Source organism: Nicotiana tabacum, chromosome 20 (genome assembly GCF_000715075.1).
Source record: "Nicotiana tabacum cultivar K326 chromosome 20, ASM71507v2, whole genome shotgun sequence".
Taxonomy (NCBI): Eukaryota; Viridiplantae; Streptophyta; class Magnoliopsida; order Solanales; family Solanaceae; genus Nicotiana; species Nicotiana tabacum.
Genome location: NC_134099.1, coordinates 102,271,596 through 102,285,834, shown reverse-complemented (window position 1 = coordinate 102,285,834; position 14,239 = coordinate 102,271,596). Strand labels below are relative to the sequence as shown.

The following is a 14,239-nucleotide window of genomic DNA, read 5'->3' as shown; positions in this document are numbered from 1 at the left end:
GTCACCATGTGAGGGTGAAAGCAAGTTGATAAACATAGAACGATCAATTCTTCCCAGTCGGCCACATCAGTTAGGTCAAAGACGATTCAGGAATTGGGTCAAACATAGTTCAGCTTTCTAGCTGAACAATTAATAAGTTATAAATAGTATGAGCATTGTATATCCTATGTAACTATTATTTGTTTTCTTCCTACGTGTTGGCCAGAGCTTTTACTGGGTTCGTTTGAACTTTGAACTATGGTAGTGTTCCAGTCAACAACATCATCTAGTTGAAAGGTTCTTCGAGTATTTTTGAGTAAAATTTTAAGTGTTTTAACAACCAATATTTAAGCAGTTTTTCAAAGTATGCATAGTTGTTTAAATACTACTCCCTCCGGTCTACAATAAGTGAAAGGGATTTTTACCTAGCTATACTATATTAGAAACTTATTTACCAATATTCTCTATGTTTTGTAGTTTTAATAAGTATCTAGGTTTTTCTTACAAATTGTGTAGATTTCTCCTTAAAAGGCTCTCATCTCATTATTAGTGCCTTCAATTAAGAGATTCAATTATATTCTTTCCTTTTTTTCCCTTTCCTCTTTTCTCTCCTTTTTTTCTACATCAAAATTCCTTAATCTACACCCAGAATCTCAATCTTCTGTCTTCCACCATTGGCGACAACTTTATATTATTAAATCATCAATTGCATCATTCTTTTGTTGGGAGACCCGACAATACTGAAAATGAAAAAAATATTCAGGGATTGTATGATAACTGTATCGTAATTGTATTTGAATTGTATCAGACATATCAATGCGTAAAACATAATTGTATCATACTTGTATCACAATTGTATCTAACTTGTAGATGGTACATTAATATCCAAACTAATACCTGATACAATACTAATAAATTAATATATATAATTATCATATATTTGTGATATAAACTGTGAAATTCGTCATGAACTCACAACTACTCATTATTCAGATACAAATTTGATACAATCCCGAAATTATTCTTACACAATTCTGATACAACTTAAAACCGATTCTAAACTTAAACTAATACAATATCGTATTATATTTGTATTAGCATTGTATCATATATTATTTTAGGTACAAATTGCGATACAATTATGATACAATTCTATATTATGATACAACTTTGATCTTCATCTTTTTCAAGTTTCAATTTAAAACATCTACCTAGAACCAACTCTAAACTTAAATTATGATACAATATTGTATTTTAATAGTATTAGTATTGTATCAGAATTGTCTTAGGTATTGACGTATCAAATACAACTCATATACAATTATGATATATTTATCATACAATCATAATACAATTCCGAAACTTCTTCTTCCTCGAGTTTCAATCAGAAATTCAACCTAAAACCAACTTTAAACTTAACGAATCTCCCTTAAAATTGTGATATAAACTCTAAAGGATATTTTCAATCGTTTTCAATAACACCCAATCCAAAAAAAAATCACAAATTCGTAAAATCTGAATATCTAATTCAAAGTTTCGAAGCTTTTTAATGGTATGTCAATGGCAGACCCTCCACCTACAATTTCAAAGATAATGTTGATGGATTTGTCAATAGTTGAAACTTTTTAATGGTTATTGGTGGAATTGATTCAGAGAAATATATGATGCTATAATTTTAGAGAGATAATAGTTTGATTTGTATGAGAGAGAGAGAGAGAGAGAGAGAGAGAGAGAGAGAGATTAGTTGATTTGTATGAAAGAGAGGTGATGGTTTTGGGTATCAATGGGTTTCTTATGGTGGGTAAGTACAAAGACAGATGATGTTTTGTAATCCTTTGAAAAATTTCAAAAGAAGAGTATCTTAAATGTAGGGGGATTATGTGTAACTGGTATCCAGTATTTAAGGTATGTTTTATTTTCTCCTTTTTATGGTTTTATATAAAACTAGTAAATATAGATATATAAAGTAATTAATAAGGAACCTAAATAAAGGTAGTAAATAGGTTTCTATTATAGTATAGCTAGGTAAAAATCCCGATCATTTTACTTTTTTATTTTAGTCCAAAATAAGTGTCCATTTACATAATCGAGAAGAATTTAATATTATTTTTTAAAACTTTGCCCTTTTTTATATATTCTATAGTGTCAAGGTATCAATTAATAAAGATTAATTTAGTGAATACATCTTTTTTTTTCTTTCGAGAATTCGTATTTCCTTAATGGACGTGCTAAATGTAAAATTGTCACTTATGGATCGGAGGAAGTACCTTTTATAGCTTCCATCATTCAATCTTTCTGTGTGTACAATTGTCATCCACCACCTCTAACAACCTTTTCCTTAACCCCCCATCTTTCCTCGTTGAAATTTAGTTAATTTACAAAAGCCAACAAAACGATAATTAAAGAAAAAATTTAGATCATGAAACAGCTTTTTCACATAAATAGTACTATTATTAATATTAAACGTTTAACGCCCCTCAACTCCAATGGGTTTGCATAGATTCTTTGGCTTGCAAAATCAAACTTTCTTAATTTCAACATTGGCTTTGACAATGGTGATCTAGAGTGGGTTCAAAGTTCTGGGCCATGTTCGTGTGTGAGAAAAGAAGTAAAAATAAGCATTTAAAGAAGTAAAAATCGCACGGTATAACCACTTTTCGGACTGGTCATTCAAAAATAGTCAGCGTTTACCAAGTCAATAAAAAATAGCCACTATTTTGCTGTAACAGAGACCGGTCCAGCATAATATACTAGAGTTCGGTGCACCTGTGTATGAACTCCAGCATATTATGCTGGACCGGTATACTTTGTTGGCTCCAGTATAATATACTGGAGACAGGAGCACAAACTCCAGTATATTATGCTGGACCGGTATACTTGCTGGAACTCCAGTATATTATGCTGGAGTTGTAGTGTACTTATGCTGGAACTCCAGCATAATATACTGGCGTATTTTCCGGGTTTTGAACAGTGTTTTAACTTAGATTTATCTTTACATGAAAAGTGGTTAAATTTTAATTACTTTTAAAATTGAGCTATTTTTTAACGACCAGTTGTAAATCTGACTATTTTTGAATTTCTCCAAAGAACATAATCCACTTATTCCAAATCCCGAATTTTTCACTGGCTTTGGTTCAATTTTGTTTAAACTAAAATAGCAGTATATCCTTTTTTTAATGCGTTTAACTTGTGTAGCTTTATACTATGATATTTAGCTTAAGTTAGTTAAATTATAGTAACTCTCATCATAATAGCGTGTAGGTGATCGTTATTCGTTAATAGGTACAATTGATAGGCTATACATGTCTAATATGAAACATGAGAATTACTCATGATCAATATACAAAAAAATGCGTTTTTACATAGTCAGCATATTGGTTTCTTAGTATCTTGTAGGTAAATAATTAAAAGCAAATGGCATATTATTGCTTCCAAATTATAAATTAGGTATGCGAGAGGTCCATCTCCATCCCATTATAAGCAATTGGAGCATACATCCACATATCATCCGAGCTCAGTAACTGCAGTAAGTGGGAAGTATTTAATTAGTTATTAAGATTCCTTCTGATTTCAATCTATGAAATAATAAAGAAGCAAAAAAGGGAAACTTTGGTTTTTATATATACCTTAATTTGTAGCTGCAGAAACTTCACATATTGGACGGCTTCTTCAAGCATTGTGCTTATGTCAACCTGAGTTACACCAATTAAAGAACTAAATCAGAGGACTATTCTTGATTATTTTCAACACGTTTAGGAAACACTAGAATGCTATCTATACATACTATTTCGAGGGGATGTAAGATGGTAATTAAAAGCATTGTACCTTTGTGCCATTGGGGACAAGATTCTGCAAGATCTTCAATCTTTCATTGATTTTCTCTCTTCTTCTCTGCAGTTTGTAAATAAAAATATCAGTTTTAGGATTTAACGTGAAGGGGAGCCTTTGAACAAAAATAAAGTTGTTTCCGTATAACATGTAGGTCGCGGGTTCGAGCCGTGGAAGTCTATCCTAATGCATGCTATCTACATCACACCCCTTGTGGTACGGTTCTTTCCCGGATCCCGCGTGTACGCAGGATGCCTTGTGTACCCAGCTGACCTTTTAGTTTTAGGATTTAACTTATGTACATGGACAGTTATAATTAGCAGTGCTTTTAACATGTCGAAGCACGTAACTTGCCTTATTTTCCAATTTTCACTTTTTACAGAGAATTTTCATCGTAATCTTTCACGTTATATGACAGTATAAAATTCTAAACTATCAGTGTGTTTAAAAGTATGAGAAGGAGAAGAGTAAAAACGCCATTCAACTATTCAAGCTGCTTACCCTTGCATAAAGGCTCTGGGGATCTGTTGCAGTTCCTCTGCTGGCCCTTGTTTTACTATTCAAGTTGCTTTTAGTGTCAGAATTTGTGTTTAATTCCTGAGAAGCATTGGAATCTTCCTCAGAGCTACAACTACTTATGCTCTGTCCACTCTTACAATTTGCTGCATTATTAATCTCTTGCTGATCTCCTACTTCTTCATTGTTAATTTGGATGTTTTTGTGGTTCTTTTTTACTTTTGGCTGGGCACTCTTCTTATTTGTTGGTCCCTGCATTAGTAAAGAATTAACCCTATTAGAAAATTCTCATCTTGACTTCAAGATTTCTAGCACAAAGACAATCAATTTCTGTAATCAAAACTTTTTTAATTAACTCACCTCTCTTGACCCCCGCGATTTCTTCTTGGGATTTTTAGTGTCCTCCAATTTCTGATCCTCTGCTCCTGATTGAAGTTCTACTTCATGAAACTTCCTCTTTAGCAGCATTTGCTTACCTATATCTTCTTTTAAGCTGACCATTTCCTTCATGAAATCGTCGTCTTGAAACGATGGATTAACCGATGAATTTTCAAGATTATTGTGGCCCATCATGTAAAAATCAGGTGGACTCATCAGGGTGGTTGTTTGTTACTTGAAGGAGGTTAGTAACACCATTATAATGTTGCAGATACTCATGACTTGTATTGTTGAGAAAAAACATACCATCACTTCCTCTGCTGTCATTGCTATTTTCTTGAGAAAAATACTCTATGTTGCCATTATGACTATGAGAAGGAGAAGAGAAAAAACTCCCTTGAGTATTAGTATTGTCAGTCACATTCTTGTTAGCTTCTTCATCATGCCAAGTTAAGTCTGATGGATTATCACAATGCAATTGAAACATGAAATCTGAATTTTCAGTAAAGAACATTCTGCCCAAAGATTGACATTCTTCATCAAAGAAAGCTCCCACAGACTCCATTTTGTGTGTGTGTGTGTTTTTTTTTAATTGAAAGGCTAGTAAGGAGGGGAGAATGAGAATTGGTTTACTAAATATAACCACTAAATATTCTCAAAAGTGGTACTGACAAAACAAGCTTTTGAGGATGATCTCAGTTAGAATGTGCCAAAAGTTGGGAACTTATTTATGCTAGGAAGGGTTACAAGGAATATGGAAGAATGTTTAGTAGTATAATTAATTTGTATATTGAATTCCATAATTCCATATGGAATCTCTAGGAGTCCACTGTGGGGCCAAATAACAGGCAATGGACAACTCAGAAGTGGGACCAAGTTCATGCAATGATAAAATAAAAATAGTTTGCATCCTTTCAGATGAGATTAGTGCAATCTTGGACTTAGTTATTATGCTTTGAAGACTGATTAGAAGGATAACTGTCTTAATCTAATCATTGGGGCATGGCTTTTAATCCACTGATTAATGAGTCTTTTTGTTAAAAAATGATTAATGATGATTCTTGAGTTTGGCAGAAGAAAAGAGAGAATGGCAAAAATGGTCCCTTATGTTTGGGATAGGTTTAAAATAGCCCCTTAAATATACTCGTAAGCAGTTTTGGTCCTTAAGTTTATTAAAAGTGAGTATTTTTTACTTCATCCAATACTTAACAAACTGTGGCGGTTAGAATTAAGGGGATCTATGAAAAGAAAAAGATTTAACTTGAAATACTAGCAAATGTCAAATCTAGAAACTACAACCCCAAAATTGCAGTAGACATGACCAAAAATAGCAAAAATTATGAGTTCCCATTGAATCTTTTTTCCCCCACAGTTTTCAATATTAAATATAATAGTTAAGTTTGTAAAACGTTGAAGTCCAAAAGTGCACACTTTTTGCTAACTTAGAGGACATAACATAAGACTATTTTAAACTTATCATTTTCTCGAAGAAAACATTTTTGAGTTCGATCTGTATAAAAATAATTGAGAGAACGTGATATATTGTTTTCTTCCGTATAAAAACGATGGGGGAGGGGGGTTTGAATTAAGTTAAGGGAAATGAAGAATAATTAAGGACAGTAGATCATGGAAGACGAGTACTGACATCCTTAAAACAACTGCCAAAATCAGACACAGTAAGCGCCAAGCTCGTATCTTGTCTCTAAACCTAACCGTTATTACCCTAGTAGTTGTATTGTGTTGTAACTTGTATTTATACTAAAAAACGATATCCCACGCAACAATTTCAATTGTAATGTTTTTTGCTCCCTCTTATAATATGAGAACTCATTTTAGTTTGTTTCTTGGAGGGTGACGGTTAGAATGTGGTAGGTAGTGAAAAACACAGAATTTTTTTTCTGTGTACTAATATTTTATTGTTGTATATATGTAACAAAACTCAAGTGAGAGACAAGTTTCATAGAACATTTGTACTTTTGGACCTCCAAGGTTCAACATTTCACAATGTTAATTAATAATCGCGGGGCGAGAACAACATTAGCGTACATGTCAATGCTGCGGAAGAATTGTTGAACTCACCACCAAAAGAATTGCCCCAAGACGAACTTTGAATCACTTGGAAAACAAAGTTTAGTTTCACAAACTATATGTCTTTGTTCTTGTGTGTTTTTGCGAAAAGAAGAAGAGAAATCTTCATTGTTATAGAAGAAGGAAATAGATGGAAAAAGGAAGAGCAAGAACCCACCCTTTTGTTTTTCTTCTGCTCGTGTCTTTCCTTTCAAATAGGAAAACCAAGTTATTATGCAGAAAATAAATTAACTGCTATGGGAAACTTGCTCAACTGCATCCAACGTGTAGTAACTTCTCCAAAGAAGTTATTTTGTACTCAAACTCTATCTCTTCCCAAATGGGTTGGGTCAGCCCATATAGAGTGACCCGGTATCCGAATTTTAATACCCAACATCTCCCACTTCGCTCATGATGGGCTGGAACTCAAACCAGTATCATGAATAAATAACATACTTAATTCATACAGACAAGTAGTTCGTGCGACCTGCGAGCACCAAGAGCTATAATATAATCAAACCCTTTAAGGTTGTTTAACAGCTCTAAGTAAAAATCCAATCACATGCGGAAGGGATTTACTACTAACATGAGGATCTTATTATTACTCGCAATACCCCAGACATTGTTGGCTATTCTAGTAGCTAGTTATCTGATCCCTTATCCTCGAAAAGATGCGAACTCGAGTTTATGTTTAACTTTGTATCCATAATTACACCAATACCCTCATGGTAAGTGTAATGGTCGACCTATGAATACAGGTTAAATTACTAAATTTTAGTTGTCTTCCCTCTCTACTCGAATCTTTCCATTCCAAATCAACTGCTTTCCTAGACATGCACTGCATTGCCGAATCACTCATGGCTATTAGTGACATGCTAAAGTAGCAACACTGATTGGCACTTCAAGAGACAGTAAAAGGTCAAAGGGTATTCTTATAAAAGTTGATATAACTTCTTTGGGATCTCACACAATGAAGACGCACAGACTCATTCTTCCATTATCCCGTGGTCGATAGCACACGTGGTATGAAACACATGTTACGGTGTTCTCACCTTATATTGGTGCGTGTGTCTTATTCTTTTACTCATTCAACACCGTACAGATTTTGGTCTAGACACCTCTAAATGTCTAACCTGAGTTTCTCACTTCAATAATCCTCAAACCATCATCTTAGAGAAACTTCCATCTGGCCTACAAAACAAGTCATAATCGAATTGTAAAATTCGTAAGTCTAATTAGTTGTCATGACTGACCTCTACAAGTGAATATAACCTCACATTATCCAAGGTTCTATAAGGTCTCATCTCTTCACGATTCTTAATATAAGAGGCGATTGCTCGTGTGAGAGAGCCAATCTCGCGACTTGTTCGACACACTTTATCAACAAAATATTCATCACATGCATACGAGATATAATCACAATTCAAGAGTCAAATATTGATGAGTGTATTATAATACTTAAGTCATTTTATAATACATAAATATATTCATATCCTTCGCAAACCTAGAGCCATAACATGTTTCTCAAACAGGTCTCTAGATATCGCCTTTGTAAAATGATCAGCTATCATGTTTCGCGTAGGAATGTACTGTAAATTTATCTCTCCACTTGCTACCATGTCTCTTACAAAGTTATACTTGATGTCAATATGTTTGGTCTTGCTGTGATACTTTGGATCTTTTGTATATGCAATAGCCGCTTGACTATCACAATATAGAGTTATGGCACCCTGAGAGTTCTTTGCAATATCCAAATGTTTAAAGAATCTCTTCAACCAAACAGCTTCTTGTACTGCAGACGCACAAGCTACGAACTCAGCTTCCATTGTTGAAAGGGCTGTACTTGTTTGTTTCTTACTTTTCCATGATATAGCACCACCATTAAGTAAGAAGGCATAACCGGATGTTGATTTTCTATCATTTCGATCACCAGTCCAATCAGCATATGTATATCCTCTCAAGTATAAATCATTTTCCACTATAACATAGTGAATAATCTGCAGTCCCCTTCAGGTATCTGAAAATTCTCTTCACAGCTTTCCAATGATCTCTTCCAGGATTGGATTGATACCTACTAACCAGACCTACGACATAACAAATGTCTGGGCGAGTACACATCATAGCGTACATTAAGCTCACGACAACACTTGAATATGGAACTCGAGACATGTCTTCCTTTTCATTTTCAGTCCTGGGACACATTTCAAGGCTTAAAGTTTCACTTCTCACTATAGGAGTATCCATGGATTTGCAACCATTCATGCGAAAACGCTCCAAAATTTTCTTTATATAAGTTTCTTGAGATAGACTCAATTACTTTTTGGAACGGTCTCTTTGGATCTTAACTCCAAGGATATAGTCTGCCTCACCCATATCTTTCATGTCAAATGACTTTGAAAGCCATGACTTGATAGTTTTTAAATACTCCAAATTATTTCCGGCCAATAAAATATCGTCCACATAAAGAGAAAGAATTACAAACATCCCATTGGATTTCTTCACATAAATGCAATGGTCCTCATTGATCATGGTGAAATCATATGAGATCACCTCCTTGTGAATTTCAAATACCCTTGCCTTGAAGATTGCTTCAGGCCATAAATAGATCTTTTTAATTTACAGACCTTCTTTTCTTGGCCTTTAATGATGAAGCCTACAGGTTGTTCCATGTAGATTTCTTCGTTCAGTTCTCCATTGAGAAAAGATTTCTTCACGTCCATTTGATGTAATTCCAAATCCAAACGTGCAACAATAGCCAAAAGTAAGCGAATTGAGGTAAACTTCACAACTGGTGAAAATGTTTCCTCATAATTTATTCCAGCTTCTTGAGTAAAGCCTTTTGCCACCAATCATGCCTTGTATCTTTCTATTGACCCGTCCGCTTTGTGTTTAACTTTGAGAACCCATTTGTTCCCAATGGCTCTATACCCAGGCGGAAGACCAACTAGATCCCAGACTTTGTTGGTTTTCATGGACTGTAATTCTTCTTTCATTGCTTTCATCCACTCATCTTTTCCAGGGCTCGACAAAGCCTCAGTCACAGACTTTGGCTCATCCATTTATGTGGGAGATGCCAAGAAAATATAATCTTCAATTTCATAAGTACGTTTGGGTATATTTTTCCTGGCACTCTTTCGTAGTTGAAATTCAGGTTCGTCAGAAGGATTTTGGGATTGAGAGTTCCCACTCCCACTCGGATCGAGAATAATATCTTGATCAATTTGATTATCAACTGTGTCAGAAGACACTTGCTGACTATCTGAGTTCAACATTTCATAAAGAGGCTCTCCATTCTTTACCTCACCCTTCTTTGGAAAATCATTTTCCAAAAAAATGACATCTCGCGATTCAATCTTAGTAACACTTCCATCCTCTAATTCACCAATGAACACATATCCTTTGGAGTGTTCTGAATATCTTATAAAGATACAATTCTTGCCTTTTGGACCTAATTTACCAAACTTGCTAAAAGAATCTTTTACATATGCAGTACAACCCCAAGGTCGTAAATCCTTTAAGTTTGGTTTATGACCAGTCCATAGCTCATAAGGAGTGGAAGAAACTGATTTAGAAGGCACTTTGTTTAATATATAAGTTGCAGTCAATAAAGCATCTCCCCAAAAGGAGATAAGTAACTTTGTTTGCACCATCATGGACCTTATCATGTCCAGTAGCATTCTATTCCTCCTTTCCGCTACACCATTTTGTTGAGGTGTGTACGGAATAGTTAACTGTCTGGTGATTCCCTTTTCATTGCACAATCCTTCAAATTCTTTTGAAATATATTCACGCCCTCTATCGGTTCTTAAGGTCTTAATCCTTTTGTCTAATTGATTCTCAACTTCATTCATATATTTCTTAAAGCATTCAAGTGCTTCAGATTTATGAGAGATCAGATAGACATAACCAAAGCGTGTGAAATCATCAATGAACGTAATGAAGTATAAAGCACCAGACCTAGCCCTCATATTCATTGGACCACAGATATCAGAATGGATTAATTGTAATGGAAAACCAGATCTCTTAGCCTTTCCAAATGGTTTACGTGTAATCTTTCCAGCAAGACAATTTTCACAAGTTGGCATTTCAATTTTAGATAAAGGACCTAGATGTCCTTCCTTAGCCAATCTATTCATTCGATCCTACCCTATGTGACCTAATCTTGCATTCCATGTAATAACATCAACATCATTGTTACTAGAATAACATGCCATAATACAACGGTCAACATAATAGTTATACGTAGAAGGATTACAATCTAACACAATAAAACCATCGTAACGATGTCCCAAACCATAAAAAATACTGTCTTGAGTAATTCTAAGACCACTGCGACTAAAGTTCAAATTGAAATCTAAATTAGAAGAACAGACACAGATACTAAGTTTCGTCGAATTTCTGGAACATATAGAACGTCATGCAACATCAAAGATCGGCCACCACGCATGTCTATTTTGCAAGTGCCTATCCCCTTGACTTCAAGCTTTGCATTATTTCCCACATATACATGCTTTGATCCAGGTGGAACTCGACGAAACTCTATAAACGCTTCTCTATCGTGGCTCACATGGTCGGTGGCCCCTGAGTCTATAATCCACACAGGATAAGATTCAGTTAGTAAAACAGTGCTAGAAACATATATAGCACTAAGAGATGCGTTTTGAAATGCTACCTTTTTCGGCTCAGTGCACTCACGAGCAAAATGCCCTGGAACTTGGCAATTGTAACACTTCATCTTGCTCTTGTCTTTCTTCTTAAAGAACCGTTTTCCTTTCTTGGAATTTGGCTTGTTTCTTTTCTTGGAGGGTCCTTCTCTGGTCTCCTTACCCTTTCCGTCGTTTTTCCAGTTTCTCTTGCGCTTGAAGCTTGATCTCTTTGTACCACTTGATTCTGCCACAAAAGTATTAGGTACAGCTTTAGCAGCACCAAGCCGCTCGTCTTCAAGCTCCACATGACGGGCAACATCAGCAAAAGTTTTGATGCTATCGTTGTGGGTCAAGTTGACCTTCAAATGTTCCCAATTATTGGGAAGAGACCGAATGCCTGAACCTGTTGCTCATCAGAGAGAACATGGCCAGCACTTTTGAGTTGAGCAATCATATTTGACATCACCCTTAGATATTGCTTGACACCGTGATCATGACGCTTTTTGTACGTGTCAAACTTGATTGTCAGTTGTCGAAGGCGAGTCACAGTAGTACCCCCATATGCCTCCCTTAAATGTGCCCACATGGCTTGAGCAATAGGATATTGCTCACATTCGTGAATGAGATCATCAGCAATTGAACTTACAATAATTTCACGTGCAGTGAAATCTTTCTTTTTCCAAACATTGTAAGTTTCTAGATCCCTCCTGTGTTGGGCAGTGTTACCCTCCTCTGGGTGACTCATAACATGGTTAATACTTTCAAGAGCATCTTGCTCTTCGAGTACATACCACATCTTACGACTCCAGATATCGTAATTTTCACCGTTCAGTTTGTCACCCTTGTTCAAGTCAGCAATGATACTTTTTGATGCCATGTCTGTTATTATAGACAATATTACAAATTTAACTCATCAATATATACTTCAGTTAATTTATGCATGTGATTACACACTCAAGAAAATTAATTGTAATATTAATTCTACATTTAGTATAGAATCGAACGGTCACTACGTTTCCATTCATCATCTATATCTAAATATTTTAATTAATATTAAGATAACTTCTTAGTGTGTACATATTTTAAGTCTCAATCCATTACAAAAGGATACAATAAACAGTGCATGTAACTAGTGAGACAAAAAACATAATATAAATTTCATTAAAATAAAACATATAATAACAATTTACATGTTTGCTAGGATATCCATATACCAATCGAACATTAACTCTTGCTCATATACGCTAAAAGGTGCACTAGGCCAAACATCATGATAAATCTCAGTTAAAATTTCACCCCAAGGCTCTCTAAGAGAGTCCGCTAAAATAGCTAATGCTTCCCAATTAGTAATTTCTACGTAATTAGCCAATTCAGCTCTTTTTATCTTAAAGAGGTGTACATGTTCAGGAATGGAAACATCAGGGCCCATTTTAAATTCCTTAAACTCCCTAAATTTCTTTTCTCTTTCCCTTCGTTCAGCCCTTCGATCTCTTAACTAATTTTGTCTCGCCCTTGGGACATTCCTGATGCCTTCAGGCTCCGAGTCTGAATCATTATAGAAATAAGTCCTGCGACGACGTACCCTTCTACGTTGTCCCCTTTCTTGTCTTCGAGAACTCCTACTTGGAGTAATTCGAACCTGTCCCTCTTCAGCCATATCTGAAATAGGACCAAGGAAACACTTAGAATGGTTAAAACCATTCAATGTGACAACATATGTCACATTAACTCGTAGAAGTATGTCAATATAAGAATGGCTTAAACGAAGTGATTATTTAATATATATATCATGCACCTTATTCAAAAAAATGAGTCAATTTGCCACAGATATATAACAAAATCACGTAGTAACTCTATACAGTCAAAGACAAATCATTTATTTTTCGAACCATTTGATCCACTGTCATTGTCTAGTCATTTTCCCAAGAAGACTTTGACAAATCATAAATATATTTACTACACTAAAATGAATCACAAATTCATTTAAGAACAATAAATCATATAATGTTGCTCATATTTTAAGCCAAAGATACTTTCTGATCAAAAAAGAAGGTGTGGTCAAATATCTACTTGTAACTAACTTTTTAAAATTTTTGATATTTTGATTCAAACAAAACATCAGCATCATATCAACCACTTCTGTAATCAGAAGATTTGTGAGAGGGGTGGTTTCTTCGGTGTTTTTCCTTTAAAAAAAATATGCTTGTTGTGTGTATATCTCAATGTTGATCATATCTCTGGCAAGTTTGCAGGTAGTGCCATTGACATGAAAAAAAATGTCTTTTGTTCACTTCGTTCAGTTTCCAGTAAACAAATTGTTCAAGAACTTTAAGGCAATATTCTTCAGTCGTGTATTTAAAATAACAGAACACACAATCTTGCTCTGATACCAATGTTAATTAATAATCGCGGGGCGAGAACAACATTAGCGTACCTGTCAATGCTGCAGAAGAATTGTTGAACTCACCACCAAAAGAATTGCCCCAAGACGAACTTTGAATCTCTTGGAAAACAAAGTTTAGTTTCACAACTGTTATGGAAGAAGGAAATAGATGGAAAAAGGAAGAACAAGAACCCACCCTTTTATTTTTCTTCTGTTCGTGTCTTTCCTTTCAAATAGGAAGACCAAGTTATTATGCAGAAAATAAATTAACTGCTATGAGAAACTTGCTCAACTGCATCCAACGTGTAGTAACTTCTCCAAAGAAGTTACTTTGTACTCAAACTCTATCTCTTCCCAAATGGGTTGGGTCAGCCCATATAGAGTGACCCGGTATCCGAATTTTAATACCCAACACACAAGATGAGAGTTTTCGCAAAAATAA

At 34.9% G+C, this 14,239-nt stretch overlaps 1 protein-coding gene across 1 annotated transcript; it reads right to left on the bottom strand.

The window, feature by feature from the left end:
• Positions 1 to 3,422: 3,422 nt before the first annotated feature.
• On the bottom strand, positions 3,423 to 4,893 carry LOC107813215 (uncharacterized). The gene is made up of 5 exons (XM_016638448.2): positions 4,684 to 4,893; positions 4,309 to 4,575; positions 3,805 to 3,870; positions 3,606 to 3,671; positions 3,423 to 3,500 (listed from the first exon to the last, which is right to left on the bottom strand). The coding sequence occupies exons 1-5, from the start codon at positions 4,891 to 4,893 to the stop codon at positions 3,423 to 3,425; spliced, it is 687 nt and encodes a 228-aa protein (XP_016493934.2).
• Positions 4,894 to 14,239: the final 9,346 nt, after the last annotated feature.